This window comes from Vigna angularis, chromosome 3, assembly GCF_016808095.1.
Source record: "Vigna angularis cultivar LongXiaoDou No.4 chromosome 3, ASM1680809v1, whole genome shotgun sequence".
Classification (NCBI taxonomy): domain Eukaryota; kingdom Viridiplantae; phylum Streptophyta; class Magnoliopsida; order Fabales; family Fabaceae; genus Vigna; species Vigna angularis.
The window spans coordinates 33,517,884-33,534,434 of NC_068972.1; the positions used below are offsets into that span (position 1 = coordinate 33,517,884).

A 16,551-nucleotide genomic window follows, 5' to 3' on the forward strand; every position below is an offset into this window, starting at 1 on the left:
TCTACCTTCTCTACAACTCAGATTCTAGCCCTAAAATCTCCTTATTTTCTACGAAACTCTTGTTCAGTTTCACTCTCCTTGTGAAAAACTTGATTTTCTCACCCCTATTTATAGTTGAAGTTAAGGTTACTGTAGTTGTACTACATTTCAATGTAGCAGTACTATAGTTGTACTACATTTCACTATAGCAGTATTGTAGCTTGTACTACATTTTTCCTGCAGCAGTACTATAGCAACACATTATTCACGAGGTATTCTCACTATAGCACTGTACACATTTCACTATAGCATTGTACATGTTTCACTGTAGTATTATACGTATTTTACTGTAGCATTTATACATAAAAAAATTTCTATATTTCTAAAATAATCTAGCATCTTAATTACAACTATTTTCAAGGTCTTACACCCGGTCTTTAAATTGGGTTAACGGGTTAACTTTTTGGTGGCGTGTCAGTGTGAAGTGGATTAATTTAATGACATGGCACATTCAAAGCAAGTTACGTGAAATATATAATTAAAAAAAAAGTTCCTGAGAATTGAAACCCAAATTAGGGTTCATCATCTTCAACCTTACCTTTCATCATCTTCAACCCTAGTGATTGATGCTCAAGGTTCATCACAAAATTAGGGTTCATAAAACCCAAAAGCTTTCTGAAATATGAAAGTAAGCATCACCAAATTAGGGTTTACCAAAATCAAATTGGGTTCGAGATTAAAGACACAATAAATCTCGGGTTCATAGAGTTCTATATTATAGTGGAGTCCAGTGTCTCCTAGGGCCTCTCCTTCGAGATATGGGGTTTTCTCATGTTTCTGTTTGCGTGAGAGAATTGAACTCGCAACAGGTTTTTGTTTCTGTGTTTTGTGATGTCTTTGGGTTTGCAGGTTGGTGGATTTGTGAAGGAGACTTGCGGAGATGAAGGATGCGTTGATTTTCACAATTGCTTGAGGAGGGAGAAACAAAGGCGTTGGAGCTCTCACGCCATGATCTCGCGGCGACACAAGGAGTTCACGATTTTGGGTTTTGCGCAACTAGGGTTTGCGATTCAGATGCAATTGGAGAGCTCAAACACGATTTAGGGTTCTGCATTGATGGAGATTAAATAGTGTCGCAATGACGCTCACGATTAGCGTTTGAGGGTTTCGCGATTTCTAAGCTTTACTGTGTGTAGGTTTCATGGCGTGAAGAAGGATGATGGAGAAGGCTGCCATGGTTGTGTGTTTTGAGCTTGAACGGTGCTGATGGCGGCGAGTTCGCATTGCGAAGGATGGCGTGGTTGTGGCCAGAGTTTGGTTGCACGTCGGCGGCGGTTATGGTGGCGCTACTGTGCTGCGTGAGAAACAGCTCTCCTGCAGCATCAAATCACGGAATATATTTTTTAATTATATATTTCACGTAACATGCTCTGCATATGCCACGTAATCTAACATAATGACCACGTAATTAAAATATTCCATGTCAAACTGACAGTTGAGAAAATTAACATCATTAACTCAATTTAACTAAAGGAGTCAATTGTTTCAATTTTTCAATTTTAGAGACTCAGTTGAAAGAAAAAAAAATAAGTAACCTATTTGAAAAAATAAAAAAAAAACCGCAGAAATGGTTTAACTTTTTTCTTAATACACAACTTTTCAACTTTATGGATTGAATTGAAAAAGTTGTTTAAGAAATTATTCAATTATTCTTCCAAATTGTTAATCTGTTTTGTTTTCTCAATTCATCGAGTTTTTTGGTTTCCATTGAATAAAAGAAGGATAAAGTTGTTTTTCTTTTTTGTGAGGATATTATACTTTTTCTAATAATTTCAAAATTACTTTTTCTATTACGATATTTACAAACAGTTTGAATTTTTCACTTAAACTTTTAGAACTAGAAAAATAAAAATTCAAATTATTTCTTTTTTTTAGTTCTTTTAAACAGGATCGAAAAATGAGAATTTTTATTTTGGAACTAGAAAAAGGTAATTCTACATTCATTAGATGCAGTGGTGATTGATGCTTAGTTTATATATATATTGTGTAAGGCTCTAGTATATATTACTTTTAGTTTCAGAATGATAGAACTCTTAGAATACATCTTTTGATCTTATAGTTATGTTTAGATACTATAATAACATTTTATATGTTTTTTTTAATTAACAATTTATAGTGATTTAACATTATTAAAAAAAGATGATAAAAAGGATTAAACATTAAAGTTGGAACAATTACAATACCCCAAAGGTTGAAATTTTTAGTTTAGTTTATTTTATATGATAAGGGAAAACTTGATGCAAAATCATTATTCGAAAAATTATTGTAACTTTTTATTATAAGTTTTTTTAACAAATTTGAAAATATCTTTTTGAAATTTGTATCCTCAAATTATTTGGATCAAATTCCAACACGTTTCGATTTAGGAACATTTGACAGATGGATAGAAAGAAATTATTTTTGTTGTCAGACTGTTCTATATTCAGATTTCTACCGATTCAAAATCAGAGTAGAAATAAAATGGTAAATGGTAAAACAGAAAATGTAAAAGAAATTTACATTCAAATTACAGACTATCAATCTTTCTCCAGAAATTTACATTCAAATTACAGACTATCATTCTTCTACCAATATATAAGGGCTGTTTCACAATGACATATTGCAAGTAATGTTATCTTTAAATGCCGCACACTAAAACATTCCAGCACGTCCCAGCTCGTTGAATTTTCGCACCAAAAAGTACTCAAATAAAGCATACAACACTTACACCAAGGTGCTTCCATTCTTCTCAACAACTACGGCGATGCAATAAACTCGATGACGAGGCTATCCATCCGTTGTAGCAAGAATTGATGGAGGCTTAAAATTATAAGATTCCTCTGTGGCGAGCTCTTTTTGTTATGGCAGAGAATCCATTTGTGACAAAAAAAATCCTTGGAGGGAAGGGTAAAGCTCACACCAAGCAAGCTCACAGTTGGGTCAAACATTTGAAAATGTTTGAACCTGATACCCTGAGTTCCATTATTGTAAGCCCATCAAAATCTTCAGTCTTTCCATGCTACTGCAGTGTCCAAAGCACGAGTTACTCGTAGTTAAAGAGACATAATTTTGGATTTTTACTATGCATTTATATTCCTATGTAAGCATCTAATATATCTGCCTTGAATCTGAGTGGTAATCCACACCATGCAATGAATAAAGCAAGTAACAAGTTTTCAACTAAACGGATTATCTAGGAAAAGAAGCATGCACGTTAAAATAGAACACTATTAAGTTATGTAATCATATTTGAAGAATGTACCAAATACCTATTTGGAAAGGAAGGAATCAACTCTTCAATTACTTGAACAAAATCTCTTGCATGTTTCCCAGATGATGACTGCTCTTCTATATCTGCATGTAATAGAACAGGTTAATCAATTTAGACTGCACAATGATACTAGCAGAGTATTTGATTCAACCTATCAAATGTCTATATTCATAATTTATAGATGTATGCCAAAGCACTAGATGTTTATCACAAACCTATGCACAAGGCAAACATTATGAATACAAAGCAAGATGATCCCCAATTTTCATCGCTCCATCTCTCTTGCATTGGCTTACAGAAAAAGCATCTAACAATTTTCATCATCTCAAATTCAATAGTATCCAGCCATGCAGTCAGTGGGATTTGAAATCAGACATATTGTGGTAAGGAATCAGCAATAGTCCATGAAGATATGCAACATATTATTTGCAAACATTACGTGGCTAAACTACTATGCATTCAATGAATGAAACAATCTTAGGCTTTACAAAAAATTACAGTTTTACCATTAGTATGTACGATGAACTGAGAACATGCAAGAAAATCGAAAAAAAAGAAAAGACATGGTTCTAGGAAAAAGATACAGTTTCTGTGGGTGACACAAATGACATTTCATTCAATAATAAATAAAGAAAGGTATACTGACATGTTTTACTTTGTTCAAGTTTCACAAAGGACAAAATCTTGTCAGAGAATGAAATTTACTTTTAATACAATGTACAGTAGCAATATGATCAAACAACATCTTTAAATTGGTAGACATAGCATGATATATATTTTGGTTATAATAGGTAAAATAGCATAAACTTTCAATACCTTCAACATCTTCAATGAGATTATTACGGTTGAGGTATAAACTCTTGCTCATATTTAAATCTAGGCCTTCAGTTTTGACAAACTCATGCAACATTCGACCTACAAGACTATATGCAAGCATACTTGTCTTATCACAAGCATCTTGGATAGCAAGGTATTGGTTTTTGCATGCACCGTGCTTAGTAGGCACAGGTTCTTTCTCTTCAGAAAACAAATTAGTTGTGTCCGTTGCAGCTATTTTAGTAACAGATTCAAACAAATGATTTCTCTTTACAACCTTTTCATCCAACTCTCTGTCAGGTGAAACAAATGAAGAATTATTGTTTTTGCCAGCCATAAATTTACTAAAATGCTCTGTGCTTTCTCCTTGGCATTGGTCAGTTAACATGTTATGTGTAGTATTGTGAAATTCAGATTCCAAATTTACACTACAACATTTATTAGGTTGAAGTCGTTCAGAACCACTATTCAACCTATCACTAACTGTAAGTGGGGAAGATGAAACATTCTCCTCAATTTTGATGGTAGAAGAAAGGAACTCAAATGGCACAAAATCTCCAATACTTTCTGCTTCATTGCATGTATCGATTGAATCAAATGATCCATTTCCGAATCGTATGTCCTCCTGAAGTTGACTACCACCATCCTCGTCGCTGTCACTGTCATCACTTTCTTCTAATTGCTCCATGTAAGCATCAGTAAAGTCTTTATCAAATTTATCATCAGGCAACAAATCCAAAACAATTTGTTTTGTCAAAGCACTAATGTTTAGTATGCAGTCAACTTCTTCCTCAATATACTTCTTTTTGAATAATACATTGTGCAAGCCACCATTATTAGGACCTCTGTTAATAACATCTAGGGTCTGTGATAGAGACTTCGGAACACTATCCATATCACTGCACTCAAAAAGAAATTCAGTTAAAAAATTTACAAAAGTTGTCCGGATGCACCGGTTTGATATTGTAGCCTTTGGTTCTATGAGAAGCTGTAAATTGCTTAGCTCTGGCACTGTCGTTACTTTCTTAACAGACCATATAGCCTTAATAATATCACTTTGCAAGGACTTCACCTCAGGTGAGAATTGATAAAATTCTTTTGAAAACATGTTATGAGAACCAGTTGTGAGTTTTAGTGATAAGTCTGCTACTGCCATAGCTTTGGCTAATGGCTCTGGCAACTCACTTTCTCTATCAAGTTTTGAAAGCATTTCCATACTGATCTTCTTCACTAGCTTGATTAGATGGTCTCTTGCCCATCCATGCTTGCGGGGTTGTAACTGCGGTACTGGTGCTTTCACTCCTTTAAGTTTTCTACGCATTGCAATCAAGGTCTGAGATGGCAAGTTTTGAAGCCTGTGCAATACCTTTTCTGCCGCAGCATGATAAGAGAGGGATCTCAATGCACCCAAAGGCTCACACCTGTCTCGAAAATTTTGTGGATTGTTGAGAAGTGAAAAGATTTGTTTACAAGTATCCAGATGGTTATGGCGGCTTTTGCTGCCCAGAACACTCGAAAGAGAATCCTTGATAACCCTTTTCATTTTGCAACGTGTTACTTCAGACTTAAACGAACCACCAGTAACTATCATAGCGAGAAGATAGAGACCCTTGGTAGTCAAATTATCAAGCAACGGTGATATCAACCTTTTCATGTTCAGTGTTTGAATCAAATCCATATCCCCCTTAGGAATATCGTTCTCTTGTTCAAAGCAGTGTTCTCCAACGGCATCTTCAAGATGAGTTTTTACTGACTCATAAAACATCTGACAATTACTAGATTGTCAATTTATCATTCAAATAGTAATGCAACTAACCATAGTTACAATAAATATAAAGAAATAGTAATACTTACATCGTCTTCTCTGATCAAGGACTCAGATAAATACCTATTGATCAAAAGGAAAAATAAAATGTCATTAGAGTGAAAACCTAGGGCAAAAATCATTGAACAAATGACGCACTAACCTATTTTTGAAATATTTTTTCAACTTCTTCCTCTCATATCTTGTGGGAGGAATGCCGAGTAACCATCTGCACCAATTTCAGATTGATATAGTTAAAATATAACACAAAAAAAAACAAAAAAAAAAATAAGGTCTCGATACTAGAATGAGTATCTTACCTACTCTTAAGTTTAATCTGTTTATCCTGACGCTTAATTTGTGACAAAATTGACAGAGCATCTGTTCTATCAAACTTCATTGTTTAACTGTACTGATCAAACCAAAGAAAAATAGAATGAAATTAAGTGTGATGTCTCTCCTTTGTCAAGAGCTTCTGCAGAAAAAAAAAAAACTAAGTTAGATTAGAATGCAACACAATTACCTGACCCTTTATCTAGGAAGTCAATTTGAATAATAATTTGGCCATGCGGTATTTCAGGTTTTTCAGAATAACTTTAACACTAATTATGCCTCTATATTCCGAGAGGTGTAGCCTAGTGAATAGAAGATTATAAGAAATTTTATTTAGCCAGGTGTTGTAACATCCCATTCAGTTCTAAAATACCATTTTTCTAAATCCCTACAGGTGTTGGGAATGATATAATTCATTCAGTGAAATGAGAGATTTGTTGCAGGCCACAAATACACAGTCACTTGCGTACCATCACTTCAAACGAAGAGAACAGAACAGAAACTAAATTGAAACAGGGAAGGGGATTACGGGGGATGGGAATATAACTATATTGAAACACAAAAGAACAGTCTTGAATCAGGAACCATCACGAGAATAAGAACAATCGCAAACACAAACAACTCTCGCAAAACAAAACCCCAAATGAAATTAGAAACTGCTATGAAGATTGGAGTACCTGAATCGTTGTGAGCGGTGAAGATGATTGTGCCGTTGTCGTCGCCGGTGAAGATGATTGTGTAGTTGTCGTCGCCGGTGAAGATGGAACAAAAACGGCTGCGTTCACTCTCTTATATTTGATGTGTCATTTCTATTAATATGTTGTGTTAATTGAAATGCATAGTCATACACTGTTATGATTTATGTTAAATTTTTTCTGTTATCTGTATTACCTAAACATGATCATAGGAAGTTAAGAAACAAAAGAAAAATATAAAAATATTATAGGAATCAATTTAAAAACTAACGTTAAAATATAATATAAATAAGATACGAATAAAAAAATTATAAACTAAAATCAGAATTTCATGATTTTATGATTTATTAAGTACTAAAACAAAACAAATATTATACCTACTCAATAAATATATTATTTTATCTTCATGTTTTATTACTTTTGAATTAAAGAATTTAACTGAGATGATCATATATATCAGTATCAATTTAAATGCAAACAAGGAGTTTTAAAAGATGTTAAAAACTTATTTAGCCATTTATCTTAAATTTAAATATGTATTTTATTTTTTCCTGTTTTAACTTTATCTTTCTGTGTTATTTTTAAGGAAACTGAATTATTTTTTTAATTTGAATATATTTTTATCTTTTCAAATTTGATAATTTAATTGTTATCTCTCAAATATTACTCTTTTTTTTCTCCTATCGTACAAAGAACTTTGCTATAAATTCATACACTTTATCTATTAGAGTATAATTTATTTTATATCTAAAATGATATAATAATAATTGATGAAAATACATGAATTCACAATTTTTTTTTAGATTAAAATAATAAAATTTTCAAAGTATATATAATCTTGCAACAATAATGTTAAAATGATACAATTAAGAAATATATAGAATTTTATAATAATAATGTTGAAGAAATATGTAATGGTTTATTTAAAAAAAATATTCACTTATTTTCAATTCAACTATTTTTTTAAATATATATATATATATATATATATATATATATATATATATATATATAATGATAACATTATTAAAGTCGACACTAAAGGAAATTATTGAATGTATTATCTTTATATAATGAAATAGATAATATTACAATATATTTCTGTTAAGTCAATTTATTGATTCTTTGTAAATATAAAATAATATTATTAAAAATTTAATAATAATAATAAAGATATGAGTTGTCTATATCTTAAGTCTTTAGTTGTTTAAATATTTTAAAACGTATGACAAATAATAATTTTAGATTATTTAGAAAGATATAGGTTTTAATTCTTTAAATAATCAAAATTATATCAATATACGTTTTTATTATTTAAATATAACATACTAGTATAAGTTTTGATTATTTTAGAATTGAAGTTTATAATTGTATAAAAAAAAATTTAAAATATTATTATGTTTTTAAAAACTTTGTATTTTTTAAAAAACTAAACATATTAGAAAATTTTAAAAACGTTTTTTTTTTACACTTGACTATATTTTATAACACTATTTTGTGACAAAGCCAACAATTGCTACCATGAGAGTTGGAAACATATTTATCAAGGAAGGAATAAGTACATTCAAGAAGTTGATATATAACAAGAAATACTTGATGAGCTTATAGGTTAAAGGATCAATATAAGAAGTTGCATAACAAAACATGTTTTCTAATTCACATGATTCAAGTAGAAAAATGTTATAAACTTGAAATCATCTTTTACTATAATATGAATTATTCTTTGTTATTTATTTGAACTAAATATTTTTTATAACTTAGAATTTATGAAGTACATATCAATAATTAAGAGCAATAAACTATTATAATTGAGCGGTTTCCAATACCCCTTAAAAGAACAGTTTTCAATATCTCTTAAAATAGTAAAGTGGAAGATACATGAATGATTACATATTGAGAACAATTAATAAGCAATCTCAATTGGTCTCTGATCTCTCTGTAGAGCACCTTAGATTCTCTCTGTATTTTCTCTTTTAATGGAGATAAAAAGAAAGAAACTAGAGTGATACGTGTAGTAACATATGGAAACCAAGATCCCTTATGTAATCTCTCATGATTACTTTTCTTTAGTTTCAATAATTATAATTTGATCCCTTCAATAAATTAAAATTATTGTTGGTCTCTACATAATACTTAGTCATATTTATTTAATTAGATCACTTTATAAAGTTAATTAATAAAATATAATGATGATATCACATTTAATTATTTATTTTATATATATATATATATATATATATATATATATAATCCAAAAATACTACATTTAAGCTTAATGAAAAAGCAAATGTCACACACATTAAGAATAGGATAACATTAGAATTTAAATTTATTTACAGGTATTCAATGTAATTAAGAAAGAAGTACTTATATGATACATTTTTTTATGATAGACTTATGAAAAGTAATGTTTATTTTTATAACATGATAGTCATATTTGTTAATAAATTCTCATTCAAGGTTTTTGATAAATGTTTTTTCTTACTTTCTTTTATAATAGTTTCCTTCCTTTACTTTAGGCAAGAGAAATTCTAAGTTGTAGGTGTTTAATAATTGTATTTTTAAAAAGTGTGTTTTTAACAATAATTATTGAACATATATTATGCTTTGGGACTTTTATTATTTTAAAAAAAAATATTTTAGATTTTTTATCTTTGTTATTAAATGAAGCAATATCAATGATTCACTGAGAGTGAAATAAAATAATTAAAATTTGGTCAAGAAATAACATTTAATTAAAATATCACCGAAGATTTTCCTAAAACATGTATTTTCTCGCTTAAACGAGCACAATCTAGCGACAAGATATAATGAATAATTTTTAATTAATTGAGTCATGATGGTTGCTTAAGCAAAGAGCTACAAAGATAAAAATCTGTTAAGTATATTTTATTTGAACATTTTAGTATCCTTCCAAATAAAAACCCAAGGAAAATCTACATAACTTTTGCTAGAAAAAATAAATATATAATTCTTACTACTTTCACGCATTATAAATTGTTCTATAATGAGAATATAAGTGACTAAGTTCACTCTGAATAAGAATTGGATGTAAAGAAACTTAAACTCATTTAAATACTTATTTTGAATTTATAAAAAATTATTTCAATTATATTGTGTTTTTATACTCAAGATTTATATTAGTTTGATCCCTTAATTTATTAATTGATATTAGATTCACATTGAAAAGTAATTCTAAACATATGTGGTTGCGAAGAAAACCTAATTGAAATTGGTGTTCGGAATAGATATATTTCAATTAATTATCTTATAAACTTCTTGATTGAGTGGTTCTAACGTGTAAAAATGAAATTATAGAAAATTAATTTAGATTTATTTGTATAAAGAATTAAAATTTAAATTATTTAATGAATTTATTATATTATTGAAAATTTATCAAAGATTATTTTTAGGCAATTTAAGGGAGTGGGTGAATTTATGAAACAAAACTCTAATATTTTTTACTTTAATTTGTCACATCCTTTATTTTTATCTCTTTATTTGTAGTGAACAACTAAATATTTATAATTTTATAGTTTGAATGGAGCGTTAATACATTAACATTCAATACTTAATTATTAATTGCTCGAGAAAAAAAATATTTGTGCTAATTATGTTGGTGTCCTGGATCAAAAGACACTTATGTTTGAAATTGGCCAAACCACTATAATCTCGTGACAATTAAAAGATGGTAAGTGAATTTCATTCTTCCATAATTGAACATACTTTTCAAAGTGTTCTTTCACTTTATGAACTCTTCACTACTATTCTGTTAAACTTCTCCATTACTACTGAATGATAATGTTAGTAAAAGATTCTCTGACTCTTAAATTGGTACTTTGTCAGAAATTTTAATCAAAATTAAATTAATACAAAAAGTAAAATCAACCTACAATTAAAATAATATTTATAGGCATACCTTATTGACCATGGCTCCATCCGAATAGGCCACAGTCAAAGGCCTATTGGCCCAGAAACTCAATGACCAACTTACCTATGAAAAATTACACCTGTTTTTGGTTAAGTCTTTCAATGCACGAATATCCTTAACAATCACAAGAAAATACTGACAAACGGTATCTTGACTTAATGAACAACATTGTTATCAGAAAATAGATGTAAATGTTGATATAAAAATCATAATATCCGATATTTAGTGTTCTATTAGATGATCCATACTTCATAAAGTATCCAACTATCCTCATGTCAACTAGAGAGTATATGATATTAAGAACCTAATGAACTATATCATGTCATGTTCTTAAGTAACTTAATTTAATACTGTAGTTAACAACCAAATGTCTTCGGCTACATACATCACAATTCTATACAATGGTGATTGGTGACACAAAATTGAAGGGGGAGAATTTTGTCACCCAAAATATCCTTATTGAGTAGGAATATGACAAATACTCCTCCCATGAGAATGAATGAAAGTGAGACAACTAAGACACCAATCGTTCATGAAATCAGTTTTACATGCAAATATTTTCGAATCTTGGGCTAAGCATAAAATCCAGCAATTCATGTAAATCTTATGGAAAAAGTCTTTTTAACAATTATTTTTGATAACTTTTTTACAACAATCTATGTAATAGATTGTGATTGATTTGATAATATGTTGTCAAAAAGTTGTTAAAAAAAATTGTTAAAATATCATTGTCCAAATCTTATTTCTACGTTTTTGTTTTGCTTTGTGGCTTGCACTTCAAATAGCTGCTGCTTCTCGAGTGTGGAAAGCGTATGCAGAGCCAGAAAGTTGCAAGAGAAAAGAAATAGAGATACGGTAAAACATATCCCTGGCAATCACATTTCAAACAAAAAAACACAAGAAAAAAGTTCCCGAAATACATGATCAAAGGTAAACCGAAGCTAGTTCAAATACAATCTATGCAAATCACCAAGCATCGTTTCCTTCCTAACACACCAATTATATTTTACTAGCAAAGGAAAGGCCTTCCTTAGCAAGCTGGTCTATATCCGCAACCGGAGGCTGGGCCCTAGCAACTTTAGCAATAGCACTGTTTTCTTCAGGAGTTCCACCCTCCAGAAACGCCCCCACAACTTTCCCATCTTTAATCCAGTATGACCCAAACTTAGGCTTTGCTGACGTTGGTTTGTTGTCTCCAAATAGCACTGTGTCACCAACATTGTCGCCATAGAATTGCCATGATAGATCAAATGCACGGGAATAGAAGTATGGAAGGTAATCATACTCCTCAACTGTTTTTCCATCCTCAGCTGCCTTGATGGCCTACATAAAAACACGTATCATAGAGTGAGAAACAGGACAACAAGCATATATCTACTAAATAGGTTAAAGGAACAATTTAATGCTTTCAATACAGGATGTCACGATCGAGAGGGCATGGGGCAATGATTTTGAGAAGCGTCTTACCTTCACAGCCTGTTCAGCTGATTTTCGAGAATGATCAACGTGTTCAACTCTCCTCAATTCACCGTATAATTTCAAGGGGAAAGTGGCAACATCACCAACAGCGTATACGTCGGAAAGATTAGTTTTGAAGAAGGAATCGGTCTGCAACCAAAAACAAATGATGTTATTGATATTGATGACAAGGATCACTGTTCACTTAGGATAACATTTTAGACACTGTCAACAAGTCTCTGGATATGCTATCACTCACCTTAATTCCAGCCTTATCCTCTTCAACCTGCCCTTTGAATAAGGCTGTTTGTGGCCTTCCTCCAACGCCAACAACAACAATATCAGCTTCCAGGACTCGGCCATCCTTTAGTTTGACTTCTTTTACCTGAATGGTTGATGAGTTATGCTTAAGTTTGATTACGAACTTTATAATGCTATTCCACGACAGGGTTCCAGAATACAAGCAACCATACCTCTCCATCGGAATTAGAAGTGAATCCAACAGCAACAGTTCCTTTAATAATATTGATGCCCTTATTTGCGTAATACCCCTCATAGAATTCAGCTATATCAGCAGTAAAAAGTCGTGGCACTGCAACATCAAATAACAGTGTTAGTTCATATATGTGTGTGTGTGTATATATATATATATATATATATATAGGAATGCTATCCATGCGGGTAACACATGTGAGTGGGTGGTGTAAAAAGAAACATCCACTTACTACACCAAGGCTCCGGGTAGACCATGGTAACATCAATATTGTTGAGTTTCAACACTGCACTAAGCTCCAGACCAATGTATCCTCCCCCAACAACCACAGCTTTCCCATTCTTCTTTGCCTTGATTGCCTCGTACAATTTGTCAGCATCGTCAATCTCTCTCAAATAAAAGATGTTTTTCGCATCAGCTCCTTCCACACCAAAATCTGACAGCCTTATAACCTGGCAAATATTAACATTAGTACGAGGCGAACGGGGACAATGCAACATCTCTACTATCTACTAGCATCCTTACTGTTGAGCCAGTTGCAATAATCAAAGTCTGATAACTGAATGTTTCTCCTGAGGCACTGATCAGTGATTTTGTAGCAAGGTCTGCCTTAACTATTTCAGTACTAAGAATTAACTCTATCCCTGCAATCATGAGAACAATTTGTAACTTTGTATTAGAAAACTGTTAAGATCCAATCTTCCATCTACTTTCCCTTCACTTGATATATGGTCAACTATTGATTCCTAACACCATCAAGTAACAAGGCTGAACTAAAATAATGTGGGTAAAAGCCAAAGTCACCTTTCTCAGTGTACCACTCAGGAAGCAACCTTTCTCCTCCACTTCCAACACAAACATGGAACCCAGGAAGTCTAGCAGGGGCTGCAAAATCAAATTGTGACATCAAGGTAATACTCAATGAGACTAAGAAGGCCAGCTGATATTTAAATTTAATGGAGAATTCAGCAGAGATGAAAAGTACAGGATAGACAACAGACATAGGCTCGATTAAACTCAACAAAACAATATATTTTAAGAGATACAATTAACAGAAAACTAATACAACATTTTAACTACGAATATTAAACCTATAAATGGATTGAGAAGAAAAGAGGTGGTATTAATAGCATTACAAACTTACACTCTGGAAAAAGGTAAGCCTTGCTCAGAGCAGGACGTTCATAAGGTGCTACCTGTGCGAACATATACAATACATAAGGGAATATGAATCAAAAAGTAATTGCAGCAGGTTCAATGGTTAAAAATGTTATACGAAATTTTACAAGAATAATCTATGGAGAGCCTCAGCGTAGATACTCCAGAGAATATGCATGAAGTTTGCTTTACCTTTTTGGCCATTGGAAACTTGCAATAGATATAACCATTCAATGAAATAGCAATAACATCTAAATAAAATTCACACTTTAAACTGAAAACAAGAACCATTTTCATTCGAATATTCAACTATATTAATTATAAGATGTACAGTTCAAGATTGTAATTTGCTACTTATATGAGTTAGATCCATTTTATTATTAGAATCACACGATTCACTATTCGAGTGACAGCTCGATATGATTTCACTATCCAAGAATTCATATCATTTGAAGAATCTACTATACATGGATGAACCAGAGTGATTCCATATCATTGATATGAATCGCACAATTCAATGCTTTTCCTTTTTTATTTTTTATGTTTACCATTTAAAGAAATTGAAAAGTTTGATAAGCTTGAATAATTAAATAAAATAAAAAAAATTACATATTTTTCAAATGTTCAATTTTAATTCTACTGAAGACATCGCATAGGCATTACTCATTCAATGTTTGGCTATTTCATTGCTCTATTCAATCTTCTATAACAGAGGCTTCACATAATCAGTTATGATTTTTGAACTTGTTTCATGAACTATGAAATGAACTACTAAGATTCGCGAAAATAAAAGGCAGAAAACACGGTTTAATAATCTATGAATAAACTATATACCGCTTCCTTGGATATGATAGCCAACTCCCCTGGCTTAACTCCCTGTTTGGCAAACTCCCTGGCCGCATAACCCTGCGATTTCGAAAACTAATTAGCAACAGTATCCATCCACACATCAAAACAAGACAAAAATCAAAGAGTCTTCACGATGATATATGTTTTCGTAATCTGTAATCGCGCAATCCAAGCTCACAGAATTCAAGAGCTAACGGAAGCCACTGGAAATGCGAATCGACCTATTTGCATTCCGGTAACGAATTCTAAAACTCAATTATTCGATTCCACTACTAAACCCAAACGGATCAAGAAGAACACGGAGATAAACGTAAATTATAGTAGAATTTCGCGATCAGTGCATTTCAAAGTGAATCGTAGAAAGTAAAAACCGATAGAGAGTGGAAACACGATGTGACGGTGAAAAAACGAAGATGAAAAGAGAGAGAGAGGAACTAACAGCGGCAACTCCTCCACCGACGATGATGTATTTGAAGGTCTTGGCCATCGAAGTGAAATTACAAACGCTGGAAGCTCTGTTGAGTGTCTGAGATGAGAGGTACTGGTAAGGAAAAGATGAACGGTCTCATTGTGATTGGTCAGATCCTTTTATTAGGTCTGGAAGGTTATTTTGGGAAACGCACACTGTGAATGTGAAAGGAATCTCGCTGGCGTGGCAGGTTCGTTGACCATTCATAAGTTCCCACATGACCACGCTGGCTTATCAAGATTTTCTACTAACAAATTACAAAATTGCTTGTTTTAAAAAACACATTATATTAGAACAAAATCTTAAAATAAAATAAAAGGACAAATAAATATTATTACCGTCAATTTATTCTGAGAATGTTAGTTGAATAATAATGATTGCAAAGTTAATAGATTAATATAATTTAAAAACACAAGTCATAGTTTATCCTTAAATTATTCCCATTTGTAGTCTCAAGCATTAATATTTTATCTCTTCTTTGTAAAAATAAAAATTCGTCTACCTGAGATAAAATGATTGAAAGAATTACAAGAGTTTTTTTCTTCTTAAAATGATTTTTAGACAACCATCACACCAATGAGAAGAAGAGAAAGAAACGTAAGTAGAAGTATATGTTACAATATAATAGATAAATTATAATAACAACATCTGTGAAATATAAAATTACCAGCATATTCCATTTTGAAAAACATGATTATATGCTTCTTCTTTTTTATATAAGAACTGTATCAATCTAATTATGTAATTGAAGGTAGAACATGTGGATACATAATATTGTTTAAATTAGTATCGAATAATAGTTTTTTTCTTTCTTTCTTTTATGTATATATACGTATATACTCTCTAAATATATATAAATCACACTATAGATAAATTTAATTTATAGAACATAAATGGATGTAAATTTTATAAATTTAGGTTTAAAGTCAAATTTTTAATATAGTATCAAAATTATAACTTAAAGTTTATTATAGTAAAATTTGTTATGTGTTAGATTTATTGTTTTATTTTTTTAATCACTCATTAATATCTAATCTAAGATGTATATATATTGACATGATGGAATGTATTGAAAGTCTCATATTAACTAAAGATACAAATATATAAATGAATACAAATATCACCTTATAATCAAATCTCTTAAGATCAAGATTAAAAATTTCTCATTAAAAACCACTTACTTTCAAAAATATAATGTTATACCATAGTTATTACATTATACATATAAAATAACCATAAATTCTAAACAAAACAAT

General features: G+C 31.0%; 2 protein-coding genes across 7 annotated transcripts; both read right to left on the reverse strand.

Annotated features, from left to right (window-relative positions):
- Nucleotides 1-2,511: 2,511 nt before the first annotated feature.
- On the reverse strand, nt 2,512-7,079 carry LOC108326683 (uncharacterized). Of its 6 annotated transcripts, none has more exons than XM_052875005.1 (7): nt 6,920-7,079; nt 6,230-6,384; nt 6,073-6,138; nt 5,960-5,993; nt 4,106-5,870; nt 3,288-3,372; nt 2,512-3,037 (listed from the first exon to the last, which is right to left on the reverse strand). In XM_052875005.1, exons 2-7 carry the CDS (start codon nt 6,307-6,309, stop codon nt 3,001-3,003), a joined length of 2,067 nt encoding a protein of 688 aa, XP_052730965.1. In that variant the 5' UTR covers nt 6,310-6,384; nt 6,920-7,079; the 3' UTR covers nt 2,512-3,000. The 6 variants fall into 6 exon arrangements, 2 of the variants coding, with proteins under 2 accessions (XP_052730965.1, XP_052730964.1); XM_052875004.1 differs by having other exon boundaries at nt 2,512-3,040; XR_008247857.1 differs by having other exon boundaries at nt 3,000-3,037; nt 3,505-5,870.
- A 4,625-nt stretch (nt 7,080-11,704) lies between these two features.
- On the reverse strand, nt 11,705-15,424 carry LOC108326480 (monodehydroascorbate reductase). Its single transcript, XM_017560009.2, has 10 exons — nt 15,266-15,424; nt 14,812-14,883; nt 13,964-14,015; nt 13,624-13,704; nt 13,345-13,463; nt 13,052-13,271; nt 12,800-12,918; nt 12,586-12,711; nt 12,336-12,476; nt 11,705-12,191 (listed from the first exon to the last, which is right to left on the reverse strand). The coding sequence occupies exons 1-10, from the start codon at nt 15,311-15,313 to the stop codon at nt 11,868-11,870; spliced, it is 1,302 nt and encodes a 433-aa protein (XP_017415498.1). The 5' UTR covers nt 15,314-15,424; the 3' UTR covers nt 11,705-11,867.
- Between the last annotated feature and the right edge of the window lie 1,127 nt (nt 15,425-16,551).